This window comes from Sarcophilus harrisii, chromosome 4 (assembly GCF_902635505.1).
Source record: "Sarcophilus harrisii chromosome 4, mSarHar1.11, whole genome shotgun sequence".
Lineage (NCBI taxonomy): Eukaryota > Metazoa > Chordata > Mammalia > Dasyuromorphia > Dasyuridae > Sarcophilus > Sarcophilus harrisii.
Window position 1 is genome coordinate 32,415,072 of NC_045429.1, and position 17,746 is coordinate 32,432,817.

Sequence of the window (17,746 nt, forward strand, 5' to 3'; positions counted from 1 at the left end):
CCATGGGTGTTATAAATCCAACTCCATGCTCCGCTCCAGGAGAGTGGTGCTGGGAGCCCTCCCCAGGAGGGAAAGCACTGGGCAAGAGCAGCCTGCAGGTGTCTCAGCTGGACAGGAGGCAGCGTCGGGCCCAGCTGACAGCTGCCCCACCTGCTTTGCTAAGAGGAGGGGGCCTGGTCCAGGATAGGGACCCCGCTAGGAATGAGTCCAGGCACAAGCAGCGGGGTCAAGGCCGGGAGCTGCCGGGGTTCCAGCCTGGTCTGGAGCCACAGCATGACGCCTGGAACAGGCATCCCAGACCCAATGGAGCCGGGCTCCTCTGAGCTCCTCTGACCCAGCCAGCGGGCAGGCAAGGAGAGCTCCAGAGGATGGACTGTCCTAGGCCATTCTGGGACTGTAAAGGTTGCATGTCCCCAGCCTAAATAATCCCTGGGATCAGAGAATACCATACTCAGTACCCCAAGAAAACAGAAACAGAAATAGCCCATACGTTTCCTCCAGACATTCAGGGCCTAGTCCTAGTAAAAGTAAGCAAACAACAATAATAAAGGGCTGGAGTAGAATCTATGTTTAAGCCCAAGGCAAAAAGGCAAGGGCAGCAATAATTATCTCAGACAGTAACAACCAAAATTAAAAAAGATATGTTTTTTGCTCCAAGACACTATATAGAATGAATTAATCCAACACTGAGCATAAATGTACATGTATACACACACACACACACACACACACACACACAAGGAAAAGCTAAATGAGTTTACAGGAACAAATACAAAATAATACAGTTCGTTTCTTAAGAGATGAAACAAGAGTTTTTAAAGAGAGCTAAAAATATAGGGAAAGAAATGAGAGGTATGAAACAAAGAAGTGAAGAAAAATAACAGCATTCGAACAAAGTATAAAACATTGTCCAAGAAACAAGCTCCTTTAAAATTAGAATGGATTAAATAGAAGCTAATGATTTCATGAGACAACAAGAAATATAAGAACAAAATCAAAAGGCTGAAAAAGAAAAAGAAAAATTTAAGTTCTCATAACAAAAACAACTGACCTAGGAAAAACTTTTAGGATTGGCTGTTGACCTTCATTCTCAGAGGACCAAACTGACACCTTGTGTTAAAAGAGTCAAATTAAGTGTGTCTGACTATGAGACTGCTGGAATATCACAGCCAAAATAAAGAGTGAAGAATCATAAAAGTAAATGGTTAGACTCAGAAGCTAAAATAAAAAGGATGCTTTAGGCATCCCCTGAGGGGGGAAAAAAAACAAAAACTTCCAAATGAGAACTAGGAACAACACAGGCAAAATCCAGAGCTTCCAAATCTAAGAAAAAATGCTGCAAGTAGCTAAAAAGCACAAATATAAATATTAAGAAATCTCAATCAGAATCACCCATGATTTAGCAGCCTATACAATAAAAGAAAGGAAAACATGGAACCTGATATTGCAGAAGGCAAACATACAACCAAAAATAACTTTACCTAGTAAAAATGAATAAAAATTCTACATAGAACCAAGTTGAAATTGAATCTTCAATGAAAAATGATTTACAAACATTCTTAATAAAAAGATCAGAGTTAAACAGAAACTTTGAACACACATTAATTGGGTATAGAAACATTTCACACAAGAGCAATGAAGAAAGAAAAAATAAAGGAAAAGGTAAAAAGAATAGGAAAGGGCAAGATTCAGAGGGGAAAGGTCTTAAGCAAAACTATGGAAGATGAATGTTCAAAGGTTAAAAAGAAAAAGAAAGGAAAGATTCTGTCACTGATTTTTACTTGAGGAAAAGAAAGAACAGAGGAACATTAACAGATTACATCAAACCTAGAACTAACTAGAAATGGATTCACTACACCCTCCCTTTAAGACAAATAAAGAATATAAAAGTTCAAATGCAACATTGCCTACAAAATGGGAAATAGCAGAAATGAATTATTTTTGTTTTGAACAAGAAAAATCCAAGTGCAATTAAAATAAAGGACTGGAGTAGAATCTATGTTTCAGCCCAAGTCAAGAATAGCAGTAACAATCTTAAGTAACAACAAAAATTTAAAAAGATAAAACAGATTTTACATAAATACACAAACATACATATTTGTTAAGCATATATGCATTAACAGCATCTAGAAATTCTTTTTTAAAAAGTTAAATAAATAAAAGTTAGAGAGACAAATAGACAATAAAATTATCAAAAAAAAAAAAAAAATAGGGTAGACCAATTTATTCTTCTCAGACTTGGATAAATGCAACCAACCTTTCTTCTCCTCCCCCAGTAACTTGAACACAACTTGAGAATAAATTAAATATGGCAGGCTTCTGGGAAATAATTGGATGGGAATAAAAAGGAATATATGCATATTTCTTACATATGCATGGCATCTACACACACACACACACACACACACACACACACACACACAAACTATCCATATATCAGGGCATAAAATCTCACAAATGTAGAAAAGTTAAAAATATTAAACTTTTTTTATAGACTACAATCAATTGGAGATTAATTTGTTGGTGGTCAATCTTATGTGACTTCTGTGAGGTTTTCTTGGCAGATATTAGTTTGCCATTTCCTTCCTGAGCTCATTTTACAGATGAAGAAGGTAAAGCAAGAATCAAGGAGGGTTAAATGACATACTACTAATAAATGTCTGAGGCCAGACTTGACCTCATGAAGAGAAGACATTTAAATTCAGGCCCAGCAGTCTCTCCAATGGGCCACCTACAGGTTAATGCTAAAGAATGGAAGGGTCAAAGAACAAATCAAAGAAACAATTTCAGTAATGAAAATGAAATAATGAGATAATGTAACAAAATTTTGGGAATTCAGCCTAAGAGATTCTTAAGGGAAAACGTAAACTACAAATTAGGCATGTCACTAAAAAATAAACATCAAATTAGAAATCTCAAAAAACCTAAGGAGAAATGAACAAAACCCAAAAAATCCCAATGAATCGTTTCTTGATTATAACATTATTGTCCTACCATTTAATCATTAGTATTATATCACAACCAGACACACTTCACAATTTCTCAAATGATAGTTTAGTTTTTAAATTCTTACTCGAAAGAGATATGTTAATTTGTGCTGGTGGAAGGCTTTGCAAAGTCTGTGACTGTTGAGGATCTTGGTGATTCTTAAGAGCTAATAGATCTTGATTTAATACTTCACAAGAAGACAAGGTCTGGAAACAAAAAAACAGTATTAGAAAAATAATCCCTTTGCAAAGAAGAATATATTTGCTAAGTAACAAATTAAAATGTTATAAGCTATTTAAGTGTTCTTATAAGTGATAATGAATCAAAGTATTTTAGATCTCTTACAAATACAAATGTGTATATAAAGGCATATATATAAAATATATGCATAAACAAATTCCATTATAAATATTAATCTTTGGCATTGCTCTTGAAATATTATTATACAAGATAAAAATATACTTATGAACAATTAAACCAGAATATGTACTTTCAAATGAATCCTTTATGTCCTTAGGAAAAAAGCATACACTTGTTTGGAGGCCTGCTTTTCAAGGTGTTTAAAGTTTCACACATTAACACCCTTTCCCTGCCTCCCCCGCCAAAATTGACTGCTTAGGACCATTAAAAAGTATGATCCAGCTTGATCATCCATGTTATTCAGAAGCTTTAACTCTGGATAAGACTTTCATCAAAGATTACTAAGAGATTGTTCACAGACTCTCAAGATAAAATTCCAATAAAATTTTGAGCCATGGAAGCTTCACTGGAAAATAAACACATGGCCCCTTTGAAAAGGTGAAGACTTTGAGAGTAAACTCCTGTAATTTTAAAAAACATACATACCCACACATTTGTGTGATCATATGCTTCCCTCAGCTCCCATGACCCAGCCCTCCCTATGTCAGCGCCATACCGGGCGATAACCCTCATCTTGTTACCACTCACAGGTTCCCCCCACGCCAATTTCTCACAACATCGAATCCAATGATCCTTAGTGTTTTCCCATTTCTGGTCTTTTTCTATTTTACTGCTGCCCATCTGCGTGCCCTTCTGTCCCCTGTTCGCCCATGTTTCCGACTTGTTCCCCTGGGACCCCTCGCCCTTGCTGCAGCCAGGGCTGAAAGGAACTGATGGAAAGCAGGTGCCATTGCTGCCTGGGCTCAGACCCATCTCCAGTACCCGGGCAGAACCAGGCTCTCCCCCTCTCACCTGGGTGACAGCTTTTATGGTGTCCTTGTGCTCCTGCGCCCAGCCCCTACCACCCTCCATCTCCAGGCTCCTTCACCTCCCAGGGCTGGAGTCTCTATCCCGGGCTGTCCTCCCCAAACCCAGATATCCCAGGAGGTCTGGGTAGGGTTCATTATCATCCCCAGGAAGATCCATCCAGATGCAATCCTCTATCTGGAATACTAGCTCCGCAACACAAACAGCCTTTAGGACATTTCAAATTGATTGCCCTCAGACGTGTCAAAATGGATTAAGAGAAAGCCAGAATTCTGCTCTTTGTTCTCAAACCTTCACCCCATTCTAAACTTTCCCTATTACTAATGAGAATGCAAAAGATTTTAACAATTGTCTCATTTTCATCAAAAACAGCTTTAAGAAATGTTTTACCTTCAATAATGGGATCACAATAAAATGTATAATATTGCAAAATTATTTTTCCAACACCCCCTCAACGGGCCAAACTTTTACCTCCAGCAATAGTCTATGTATAACATTAAACACCAATGAAAGTACATACCTGAAACCACTTGCATTAAAAAAAAAAAAGAAAAGAAAAGAAAAAGAAAAATCAACATTCTGCTTTACTTAGACTTCTGAAATATAGCTAAGAGTGTACAGTGCCTATTGTTCCCTTATTTTTCCCCAGAAGTATTGATTTTTACTTTCCCAATTCCCAATTCTGAACCCAATTGACTTCTACTTCAACTAGCCAGGTCTATTTGAAATATAGATTCTATTTACGCCCTCAAGCTCTTTAAAGGAGAAAGATTATTTTATGGCCAAGTAGGAAAACATTTACTCTAGTTGATAAATCTAAGCTTTGGAGCCCTCTTTTTACACTGGAGGCAACTGGGGAGCTGGGTGAATAAAGTGCTGAAAAGCTGGAGTCAGAAAGACTCCACACTCCAGAGTTCAAATCTGGCCTCTGACATTGCCTGGTGACTCTTGGGCAAGGGCAAATTATTTAATCCACTTGCTACGCAAGGAGCCGGAGGAGACACCACAAACCACACCTGCATCCTGGCCAAGAAAGCCCAGGTGGGGTCCCAGAGAGCCAGACAGGCAAAGGAACGGACTACAAATGCAGGGCTGATCTTATCTAAGTCTCATAACAACTACCAGTGGTAATCACCACCTTCACTAAAGGGGAAGAGAGGGCTGGAGAGGCTTGAGCCTGACTCGATAGGATTTGAACCCGGTACTTCCTAACTACAAAGGCAGAGCTCTGCTGCTATACCAAACTCTATGAATTTGTGGTGGTCCTGGGCAGTTAAGACTCTACGCAAAAATAAAGATTGGGGCTTGAATTGGCCAGATTTCAAACCACATTTTCAGTATTAAAACAGGTTACACATTCTTAAGAAACCTAAATTACATGAGAATCCACTTACCTTCATTTTTCCTTTGGAGGGGGAGTCCCTCGGTCTGAGTCCAGTTAACTTGGGAAATGTTTCTACAAACGTACAAAAATCCATTTCTCAGTATTTATTAGTTTAGAAGGTAACAACAGTTTATTTTACAGGCTGCCCTATATCCCATAATTTGTATTAATAGAAACTGGATCACTGAAGGCTGATTTGAAGGGAATTAAGAAGCAACTCTTGATTTGAGTTTTTACATAGTATCTTCTACGGCCCTTTTATGGTTGATCAAAAATTTCTAGCAATTAAAACAAACAACAACAAAAACAACAATCCCAAACCATTCATCTCTAGCAAAACAATCAGCCCCCACCCCCACCCCCACCCCCCGCCTAGCTCCCTTTCCAGGTCCGTATCACAATCCTAGGCCCGTCTGACCATCCCCAACTCTCTAGGGCTGGGATGGAGGCCTTTGGCTCGCTTGACCTCGGCAGCAAGGCTACGCTAACCAGACTTGGGACACTCTCCAGGGGAACCCTCACAGATGACCGCATCCCAGCAAGGCAGAGAGGACCTGGTTCGGAAGGAACAGGGGGGCTAGTGGTAGGGCGGCTCTGAAGAGGAAGAGAGTGGGGTGAGAGCCCCCGCGGCCTTCCCAATCTCACACACTGACAGACACACGCATGCAGACCCACACACAATCTATTAGAGCTCTTGTCTTGGTTTAACCATTCTTGGGCTCCATGGAAGCTGAGCCTCGTCCTTATTGGCAGTATCTGTCTAACGTAACCTTCCTAATTTCAACAATTACCTTCTGTCTCCTAAAATGTTTGAGGCTAGATGTTGTTAAAATTGCCACATGTTCCAGTTGACAAAAGAATTTTAAGTTCTTGAAGCGTTCTCTAAATGTCATATGACTGACGGTATCGATTAATCAAGAGTTTGAGGATGGCAGAGAAAAAAAGGGGAGAGAAACGTGTTAAGTCTGCCCAAATTCTACGACTTCAGCTTAAAACAGAATGATTAACCTAGTTGTGTTTATCTTTCTTTACAAATACATATATAGTTTATAAATACATACATTATATATATGTACACATGTAAGTGATACATGCTCCATTACTTATATGAAAAACTATTCCGTCAGCATTCTGATACAAGTTTTAGAAGTAATTAAAATTAAATGTAAACATCAAGTGACCACAATGTTCAACAGGAAGAATTCTTATGGCCCCAACTATGATATGCAGGTAATTTATAAAGCTGTTGGAAAGATACTATGCATGGGCCATGAACCAGAATAAAGCAGGAGGCAATGACTGGCTCCTTGGCCTTTGGCAAACTCCCCAGGGGCAGCATCACAGAATTTCCCCGTGGGCATGGAGGCTTATTATTATTATTTTTTAAATTCACCAATCTTTAAAGGGGCTTCTGGCAGGCTGGAGCAGACCCCAAGGCTCACGGGCATCATGTGGGTACAACACCAGGGAGAGTTTAAGACTGAAAATAGAGGTGGTCAGATAACAGGGAATAAACCAACAGCTCACATGCTCCATTGATACTGGTGCAATATGGTTGGGAGGAAGGGCTCCCAGTGCCTGTTTGGGGAACGCTCTGTGAGGCAGCGTTTATGGGAGGACAGCAGGCGAGAGCAGTCCAGGACAAAAGGGCAGGGACGGCTGGGCATCTGCTGCATCTAGGGGCGCAAGAAGGACTGTAAGAAGGCTGCAGCTGTGGGGTACACTATTCCAGGGAGACTAAATATAACAATTACTCTATTTCAGAGTGAGATTTACAAGGCATTTCCCTCACAACAGCCCTGTGAGGTAGGTGGTACAAGTATTATTGTGCTTATGTGCAGATAAGTTTCAGAGACAAGATTTAAACTCAAAGTTAATGTCCAAGGAGATTGGTATGATTTATTTTTTCGCATGATTGGGGGAAAATGACTAGCCTACATATAGATAAATGTGGATATTATATAAAAGTATTCTAATGAGAAGGGGAAAAAAGAAACCAAAAACCCAAAACTCTATAGAGATTTAGGGAGAAGTTTTTAAGAGAGAAAAATGAGGAGGTACTACAACTGATTGAAAGAGAAAGAACAAGATTAAAAGGTCCAATTGGAGGCTGACATCTAAGAAGTAAATATTTAGCAAACTTGGATGGTCTGCAGAAAATCACATTACTTGGTCTGGATGAAGAACAGATTGGCAGATTGGAAAGAAATACTATAGAATTGAAGAAGGGCTAATATTGCTCCAAATCCTAACAATGACATAAAGAATGAGCAGTAAGTGTGATTTTTATTTTAGGTGAAAATTTAAAATATATTTTTAGTAATAACGTAATAAAGTGTTTTGCCACAAACCAGCATGCCAAAAAAAAAAAAAAAAAAAAAAAAAAAAAAGGACAGGTCATACCAATATAACTGATAAGATTATTTAAGAGGTGGCTAGAAAAAGGCTATTCACTGTTTTTAAACATAGCATGTGATAAAACCTCTTAATATTTTTCTTGTGTAAAAGATGGTAAGTCAGAAGCTAGTAAACAGTGTAAACAATTTGGAATTGCTTGAAAAGCTACACTGAAAATCATTAATAACTTGATTTACCAAACTCCATAGGTGACTGCCCTAAAAAAACTGAGCTTAGCACTGTACTGTTTAACATTTTTATCAATAACATTTAAAAGTTGTGCTTATTGAATCTGCAAAAATAACAAAGTTGGAAAGTAAAGGTAAATCGGGGATGACAAGAGTCAATTTAACTTCAATAGGCTAGAACTCAATAACAACAACTACGTCTTGAATTGGATTCCAAGGAGAAGTTAGAATATAAAGTATCTCATCTCGAAAAAGAGCTGAGGGTTTTATTGGGATGCAGTCTCCATGAGCCAACAGTATAATATGACAGATCAAAAAAACAAATAAAGCCCCAAACCAACCAAAGGCTTCTAAGAGAGCCTCCCGGGAACAAAAGCACCATAGTTAATTGCCCTATTTTCCCCATCAGACTCAGGGAAGCTATGGAGGAGCGAGAGCATGTAGAAGATGGGTTTGGGCAGCCAGGCTATGCTCAGTCCTCAGCGAAGAAGCTTAAAAATGGAGCAAGGAAAGGCCATCCGAAGGATTCCCAAAGGCAGGTCTTTCTTTGTGAGCAGCCTGGCCAAGAAACGCCACCAGGAAGAAGTCTAGGACTGTCCCCCAGACTGGCCGCTCAAGTTCCCCAAAGGACGGATGTCCTGGAAGCGTCTCACACATTCTGCTAACAGAGCCAGGCACTGGGGGGTGCCAGGGCCCCTGGTCCTCCAGACCCCTCCTCTGCCCTTCTCTGCAGCCTTCTCCCCCCTTCTCCCAACCATGTTTGCTCCCTAGGTTAGGACACTGCTCTCCTACCTGACTACTTTTTATCCATCTTCTTGGCTGGGTCTCTCTCCAAGGCCTCCCACTCCGCAGGCTCCATCCTGGGCCCTTTCCTCTTCTCCCTCCTTCCTAGCTTGGTTGGTGGGTCATCTCCTTGGCTCCCATGGAGGCGACGATCATCCCTATTGCAGGGAACTCTGGGCCCTACTTCTTACACTTCCCACCTCAGGACTCCAGCTGCTACTGTCCCCCTGGCTCGTACTCCACCACATCTGGCTCTTAGTGCTTTGGGTCCTCAGGGTTGCCCTCCATCACTTCCCACCGCCATGGCACATCTGGGGGGCTCCCTGCCTCCTTGTTCCCTCCTAGCCATAGCACCCTCCCATCCAGGATCAAACCCAAAGCCTTCCATAACCAGCTGCTGGCTCCCTTTATGCCCCTGCCCCCCGCCAGCCTTGCTATCCCTCGGTACAAGGCTGCACACCTCCTCCTGACTTGGGGCCTCTTCTTGCTATGCTGCCCCCCCCTTCCCCGAAGCATTTCCCCCTTCTAGATAACCCTTCCTCACACTAAATCTGGTTTCCTGTACCACATCAGGACGTGGGAGGACTGCACGTCTGCCTTGCTTGGAACCCCGATCCCCGGAGCTTAGCACAGTGGCCGGCACGCAGGAAACCTAACTTAATAGAAGCTTTCTGTGACTGGATTCAGGAATAGGAACAAAAGCATAGAAGTGAATTAGACCTCAGAATCCTTCCTGTGCACCTATCTTACCTGGGCCCCAAGCTCCCAAATAAGGGACATTCCAAAACCTAGAAATGGATTGAATATAATATTGAAACCTTCTCTTCCAAGGGACCTATTAGTGAACAAGAAAGTAATTAGCCATTAAAACTAAGTCCTAGACTCTCAAAGAATAGATATAGCTATTTCATATTTTATTTAGACACTATTTAACAGAAAATTTGAAGGTGTCACAAAACTGATTTCATAGCTCACACTCTGAAATTAAGTCACAACCTCAAAAAAAGAACAAAGGATTTTAAAAAGTCATTTTACGTTTTGAATTGCCATCAATATGTAGGAGTACTAAAAACAAAAAAGACCAAACGCCCAAACCCATGCAACAGCCATTTTCATTACATGGCATGAATTGGTCTCATCTGTGATAAGTTACATATCCATTTACACTGGCTTAAATACAATTTTCTTTATACCTTTAGTTTTGGCCGTTTATCCAAAAGGGAACATACCAATATATTGCTGGCAATTTTCTTCTGCGTTTTACCCAATTAAACATGTGAATTGACCCTGGACTAGAAAAGGGGCTAGGGATGTTGATTGAGGTCTTGGGGCCCAGCTGATTGTTACTCTATGCATGTCACTTTTACCTTGTGTAAGACTCTCTTAGGTGCCCATGGCAGAGGTGTCCACTCTGGTCCTCCCCCAAAGCTCCCTAGCAATCCCAGTCAAGTTAAAATATAACTGGGAAACATCTTGTGAAAACTTAATGAAAAAGCCAACAAACTCAACATGTTAGTTGTAATTGTCCAGGTCAAGAGATGGCTGACACTCGATTTTTTTCCGACACCACTGCACTAGACAAGCCTCAGCCGCCCTCCCTGAAACACCCCAACTTTAGCCAGGTGTTTAGGCTCTTTCACCTGAAGGACTGGCTCATCTTGACTCGATATCAGGAATAGTTCTATACCTAGATCAATATGCTGCCATAACTCTTCTGTCCACTTTTGCCTTATTCTGTTCTACTGTTTAATGACATTTAATCAGGCAGCTATTATGCCCTTTTAAAGCTCACCAATATTTCCTTGGGACCTTACCTGTAAGTTTGAATATTTTTGTGTCAGAGACCTCTTTAGAGCCATGGAATCCTCAGAAAAAGATCTGTTGCCTACATTACTGAAGGAAATGCTAAATAAAGCTAGATGTTACCTACGATGTACTTGGACAGAAAAAAAATCATAGGCCCATCTCCTACAGGTCTCTTGACTGAAATCTTTATGCACAGGACTAAAGTCAAATGGAAATTGGAATACTTTTGAAATGCTTTTCCCATGTCTGTAGACTCTCTTCCCTCAGAAATCAACGTTACAAAAAACTTTAATTCTTCAGTTGCAAGTGGTATAGGAATCTTACTTCAAGAAAAAACTTCCCAAATTTAATGTTAGTAGGGAAGTGAAAAGCTCAAATTTTAAAGTTCATGTCAAATATATACAGTATATTAAATACTGAAAGGCAGGACACATTAAACCACTTAAAGACGACAATGTGATGATACACAAATGGTAACAATACAAATACTGGTCTAAGGTTTTTAACATCAAACCTTCATAGATAATATAATTGGTTTTATCATTCTAGCACTGTCATGGTGAAAACATTTCAGCCTATCTTCTTTTCCTCTCATGATGCAGATACAACCCATCTGTGCTTGCCCATCCCTCTGGTCCATGTCTTCCCATAAATTCAGTGGGGTGGGGGCGTCCACCCATAGCACAGGTGCCTTTGCAATTGCAAGGATACCATTAGAGCACAGAGGCTTAGCTTCCCTTTATCTTGCTAGTAGACTACTAAACCACCTATTTTTCCAACCAAATATTTCTGATGCCAGGGAATGATGATGCAAAATTAAATGGTTCGGTTTAAGCTCAACTGTGGATTCTTAATCTTATGGAAACCCCTTGTTTCTCTGAAATTTGTATCTTGGAAAAAAATCATTAAAAATGTCCTTTGATGCTTTTTAATGTTCACTACATCTATTCATAGGAAACGGTGGGTAGCTAACCTTCCTGTTTGTCCCTGAAAAAAACATCTGCCCCTTATAGTCTCTTTAAAACCTAGGGAGTAAGATTAAGACAACAAAAAAGGACATCTGATGTTTTCTAAGTTCATAGAAGTCCTTCTCTTATTACACTTTTGGACAATTTAACTAGGCTCAAGTCTAGAACAGAAAAAAGGGCATCCCCAACCTTACTTTACGGAGTCAAATTGTTTTCATTTAAACAAACGAAAATAACCTTTTCCATTAAAGGTCACCAGAGTTTAACAGGAAAGTAGAATTAGAGGGTGTTGAGATTTATTTACTCTATGTACATACACACACATACATATACACACGTACACATACATAAACATATATACACACAATGTATACATACACACACATATGCCTTTCCAAGAAATTTAAGTATCTTGCCAATCTCAAAACTGGATAAAAATAAAAAACAAAAAACTGTTTTGTGACTTGACCGATTTCTGGACACATGCTGGCACCCTGAAATTTTTAAAAAGCAGAAATGCAAAAGGCCAAATTACACACAGTCCTCGAGAAACACAAATGATTAACTTTATAGTATTCCTGAAAATAGGTGAGGTACAACTGGAGATGAAACAGTAGAGGAAGAATGCACTGAGGATGACAAATTTAGCAGGGCTTGGTTGCTAGGCATGTGCAGTCACAGGTGATCATGTACATACCTGTTAGCTACCTGCACACAGAAGGGCACAGATTCCTAAGGAGGAAAGGCCTCTTCTCCAGAACAAATGGGCCCTCAGAGATTTCTCGCCCTTGTGACCTGCCAGCAGCAGGGAGAATTTAAATGACTTGCTCTTAAGTCACACTGCCAGGAGTCAGGAGATGAAGGTGGACACTACAATGAGCCACCAGCTTTGTTTCATTTGTAAGGACTAGAATAATCAACCTACTTTGCAGCACAGGTAAATTGGCTGCTAGAAAACCTCTAAGGACACATCGAGTCCTTGTACAGGTAGAGCACCCCCTCTAAGAATCTTAGTACTTTCACAAAAGCAGCTGAGAAATGCCTAAGCCCTTTGCAGTTTGTCAAAATCATAACACATGGAGTTTTTAATAACTTATAACTAAAGAAAAGACAGAGCAATTTACCATGTCAGTTCACAAGCTCTTTATTGGATGAAAAATTACAAAGAGTAAGTACAATTTTAAAACATTAAATGCAACTTAGATTTTCGTGAAGGTTGCTTTTTGTTTAAAAAAGTCAAATGGGGGAAAGCGGGGGTGGGGGAAGAAAGTTTTACAATATCCCGAATTTTTAACCGTTTAGCATGACAAGTTTTAACTAAAGTTCAAAATGTTTAGTACTCTATAAAAATGCAATACAAAGTCATCACAATATAATTGAAGAATGTGAAATCCAGAAGTCAGTACTATATAAACTCAAACAAAATAATGTCTAAAAGTTACTGTAAGCCAGTAGGCAGAATTCTTTCAAATAGTAAGAATTTTTCATGTGACAATATTGTATTATTAACTAGGGCTCAGCCTTGATGCTGCTTAGTATATAATTCATTTATGAACAAAGAAAAAGGAAACTTTCAATGCGTGAAAAAAATATCCCATATTCTTAACTTTAACCTCTGGCCAATACATTTATTGACATTTTTGCCAACTCATTAGTTTTGTGGCAGTGATTGTGAGTGAACTGTAAGACTATTTTCTAAAGCAAAAGACCCAATGAATGAAGCATGAGTTACTTCTTTGGACAGAATTCTCAACTGTCTCAAACTTAACTGTACAAAGTAACAGATTTAGCACAAGTGAGAATTTGACATTTGAAGTGCACAACCATTTTGCTATACTTTGAATAAAAAAAGGGAAGTCTAATTCGAAGGAATAGCCGGAATGGTTGGTTTCTCAATTCAAAACACTAATTCAGTTCAGAATGAAGTTATCATACACAACAGAGAATACATTGTACAACCTCGCTATCCATGATAAATCAGATTACAGTCACTGTAAAGTGAGATGCCTTTAGTGACCCTTTAATTTTGTGATAAGCTAATGTAGAGCTAACATTTTATAATGTTTTATTAAGCAATTGTCCCTATTTCAGTCAACTGTTAATTCTCTCTTGGACATTACAAGCCTATCAGAGACTTATACAAGTTCACAAACTTTAAGGCAGGAAGATAAGATTGGGATGGAAAACAAGGCAAATGGATCTGGCAGTACAAATCATCGCTTCCTGTTAGATGCAACAAATATTCCTACAAGATAGCAGTTCTAGCCTTTCAAGGAACACATGTGCCACCTACACAGAGAGACTGAAAAAGGGCAGCTAACCTGATTCGGAATCGCTGCTATCGGAGGAGCTCGAGTCGCTGCTGCTGCTGCCCGAGCCCGAGGAGCTGCTGCCGCCGGCGCTGCTGCTGCTGCTCTCGCTCAGCCTTGTGGCCTCTCCAGCTGCTGCCTTGGACACTTGAGTTTTCTCAGCTGGAAAATAGGGGGAAAGATGATAAACTACCAGGAGAATTAAGGGGCCGCACCAACACTTTGAAACAGTCACCTACATTTTGTTTGGCGTTTTCTAGAATTTAGCTGGTTACTGACATCCAGTAACCGCTTTTCCAACTCCTGTTTTTTCTGTGAATGAAGCTCTTCTTTGGATTTCATTATTTTCTTAGCTGCATGATTTAGGACAAAAAGTGAGCATGACCACAACCAAAGACAAATACCAGTTAGACTGCTGCTAATTTGTGGAGCTACGTACCATGAAGTTTCCGGGGTCTCTTTCTCAGACAGGCCATGACGTATTTTTCCAGTTCTCTCAGGGTCGATGCTTTTAGTGTTTCAAAGTCAATTTCTATCTCATCAGGATTAGAATTCCTTAAAGATGGTTCTCTCGACTCTATTATATGGACCACTCGTCCAAGCTTGTCTCCGGGGAGTTTGTTTATATCCAAGCTTAACTGTCTTTTCTCATCATAATTCATAGGCTTAGTATTATCTTCATCCTCAGATTTATACGTCAACGTTTGTTGCTTGGTCTTTTTTGGCTGACTGTAATAAATATTACTTAGTTTATTAAAGTTTAGATAATTCAGCAAAAGAGATATATAGATTATAGATACTTAGCTATCTGGGTGTATACATACACACACATGTACATGTACACACAAACACCCAACAAAGCAGATGAGGTAAATAAACAGATAATTATATTAAAAAGTTCACCTGTTTTTCAGCTTTTTCTTTAGTTTTATTTGCTTCAATTTCTTCCTCTGACTTTCATCCTTGTTGATAAATTTCTTTTTTTCTTTCTTCTTCCCTCGTTTAGATCTTTCGTTCTTTTTCTTTAGCTTGTGGTAAGGTACTTGAGACAGAACTTGTAGTTGTTGATGAACAGCTTTAAGCTAATAAGGATAAATATTTAACATTTTGAATTAAACATTAAAGAATTATAAAATGAAGGTGGCTCCAAATGTAGATATGTTATCTTAAATTAACTTAAGACCCTCACATTCCATTGAAGTCTGCACATTCAGTTTTATTAATTATCCTAGGAGAAATTATCTCCCCTTTCCTTTAAATGTAATAACCTCCAACTTTCAGATATGAAACAGGCCAAAGAAACATGAAATTTAATTTTAATTAAAAAATAGATCCAGAAGTTGCTCAAACAGGCTAAAAAAATTTCCAAAATAAGCATGTGTCAAAAGTCTATATTTTAATCATAAAACGGGTTATAACTAGCAATTCACTAATGAAAAAGAAAATTTTTTTAAAACTTGAAACTACATTCATCCATCAGGCATTATTTCAAAAAAAAGATTTGTAAATTGCTTAAAATCAGACATCATTTATTATAGCTAAAAATGCACAAATTTCTTAATATAAAGAAATTTAGTTAAATAAAAACCATTTCCAATTTCTTTGACCGTTTTACTTAAACAATAGGCCTGGTTGATTTAACTGGAGCAAACACCCTTATGGTGCACCAATATGGCCTTACCAATCCTGCCTAACAAGGGACAAACCTGCTCCTGCAGCTTTGCCAAGTGCTGGACTCGTTCATCAGCTGACTCTTCAGAAGAGTTGTCTTCGGAGGAAGCATCACTGCTACTTTCTCTACGATATGTTTTTGTGACATCCTTTTTAATGTAACATATAGGCATCCTTTCAATAGGTTCATCAGGGATCTTAGCAAACTGCATCTCAAAAACATCCTAAAACGCAAAAACCTTCCATTTAATATACGCTTAACTGTCCCTGAGGAATAACAGCTGTAGACACATCCATCACAAGCACAGGGAAGACATTCCAGCTTAGGCACTTCTTTGTGTCTCAAGAGGCTAACTCCTACCCCTCTAATTCTGGATGACTGATCCTGTGTTCTCAACTCATCCAAAGGGTTCTTCTCATCTCTTCTGAAAGGGTCTCCTGCTAAGTGAAACAAAAACTAGCACGCTACAGAGGAGGCTACACGCCTTAGCTCCCATGAAACAAATCCCACAAATCAAGAGAAAAAAAAAACAAAAAAATTACTTTGAAGTGGGCCACAAAGACTGCATGCTCCACCCTCAATCACACTGAGGGACCCTTTATTAATAGCGACAGATTTATTTAAATTAGATAGCAAAACCTCAAAGTGCTGAACTGCATGTTCAAACTCTTTGGAAAATATTCCTGAATATTAGTTGTTACAAAAGTTACATAAAAATAAATTACATTCTTAAAATGAAAAAATTGCAAAGAACTGAAATAACATCTCACCTGAAGGGTTCTTGCCATTGCTACAACTTCATGATCTGGAGGGTTATACTTGTAACAATTCATAAACATTAACCGAACATCAGCAGCAAATTCATGTGCATCCTTATATTCTTGGTTGTCCATTTTTTTCTATAAAAAAATATTCAAGTGTTACGTGGATAAGTAGTTCCAAAAGCATACAGAAACAAGAGGCATCCATACTTAGTGCTTCCTTGCAGTAACTCACATTTTGACACACCACTTTCCCTCTCTTTCCTCAAGCAAAGGACACTCTGCTGCATTGGACTAAAGTACACTTGGCTCTGTGGCACAAACAATGCTAAACAAGGCAATAGCTAGAAAGCAGGGATGAACCCAATGACTAAATCAGGGGAGCAGGGGAGGTGCGGAACTACACAGGACAAAGGCACACAAGGTGAATACTGTCTAAGGAGGCAAGACTGCCCCAGTTCCCATATATATCTATGCCAGGAATATCCAGAAGTCCAACCCATATTTAATAAAGACCACTGGGAGCTGGAAAGAGCCTATCAACGACCCTCAATATTCAGCCCTTTGGACCTCTGAGATCCAGAAGGGACTACCAGGGCAGACTGCACCACTCCAAGGCCCAACCTAGCTGGACAGGAAGCATCAAGTCAGGAATTAAAACTGAAAAGGAGAGAGTAAAATAGTGACACTAATAAACCTAAAAAACACTTGCAAACCTAGAAGTGCTCCAAACAGCAGCAAATACAAACTAAAAGAACTAAAAGAAGAAAATAAACAAAAAAAGATAGACTTTGCATAAGATCCTCAAATTCCTGGAGGATAGGGGGAAGGAAGTGAGGATTTGAAAACTGAAATGAAAGAACTGGAGAGTGACTATATAAAATATAAAATGGCCAACTTATCGAGGAAATGGAGTTCCTGTAAACTAAAACAGACTCTATCCATGACTCCAAAAGGCAGCAGCACAAACAGAAGACATAAGGTATCAATAACTACTTCATCAGGAAAGCAGGATGAGGATAATTTAAGAATCACTGGACTACTTAAAAACCACAATTAAATACTAAATTGGATACTATGTTTCAAAAGGCCATAAACAAAAATAATCCATTCTAAGCTCCTAAAAGCAAGCTCCAGAGGAAAAGTCCCGGCAACATTGTGGCCAAAAACTCAGGGAGAACACTGCAAGCATCCCCAAAGGGAACGGGCAAACATCAAAGAACTCCATGATATGACAACTTAAACTATAATATCCACCTTACA

The 17,746-nt window shown here is 39.2% G+C and overlaps 1 protein-coding gene across 3 annotated transcripts in view; it reads right to left on the reverse strand.

The window, feature by feature from the left end:
- BRDT (bromodomain testis associated) overlaps window positions 1-17,746 on the reverse strand; it is a 39,238-nt gene that overhangs the window by 5,904 nt on the left and 15,588 nt on the right. The window contains exons 7-15 of one of the 3 annotated variants that reach the window (XM_031969332.1): window positions 16,493-16,621; window positions 15,757-15,945; window positions 14,954-15,132; window positions 14,490-14,779; window positions 14,290-14,403; window positions 14,063-14,212; window positions 5,610-5,671; window positions 4,736-4,744; window positions 3,074-3,194 (exon numbers count right to left, since the gene is read on the reverse strand). In XM_031969332.1, the coding sequence (XP_031825192.1) occupies window positions 3,074-3,194; window positions 4,736-4,744; window positions 5,610-5,671; window positions 14,063-14,212; window positions 14,290-14,403; window positions 14,490-14,779; window positions 14,954-15,132; window positions 15,757-15,945; window positions 16,493-16,621 (1,243 nt within the window). The remainder of the gene's footprint in view (window positions 1-3,073; window positions 3,195-4,735; window positions 4,745-5,609; window positions 5,672-14,062; window positions 14,213-14,289; window positions 14,404-14,489; window positions 14,780-14,953; window positions 15,133-15,756; window positions 15,946-16,492; window positions 16,622-17,746) is intronic. The other 2 variants (XM_031969333.1, XM_031969334.1) reach the window with 2 other exon arrangements.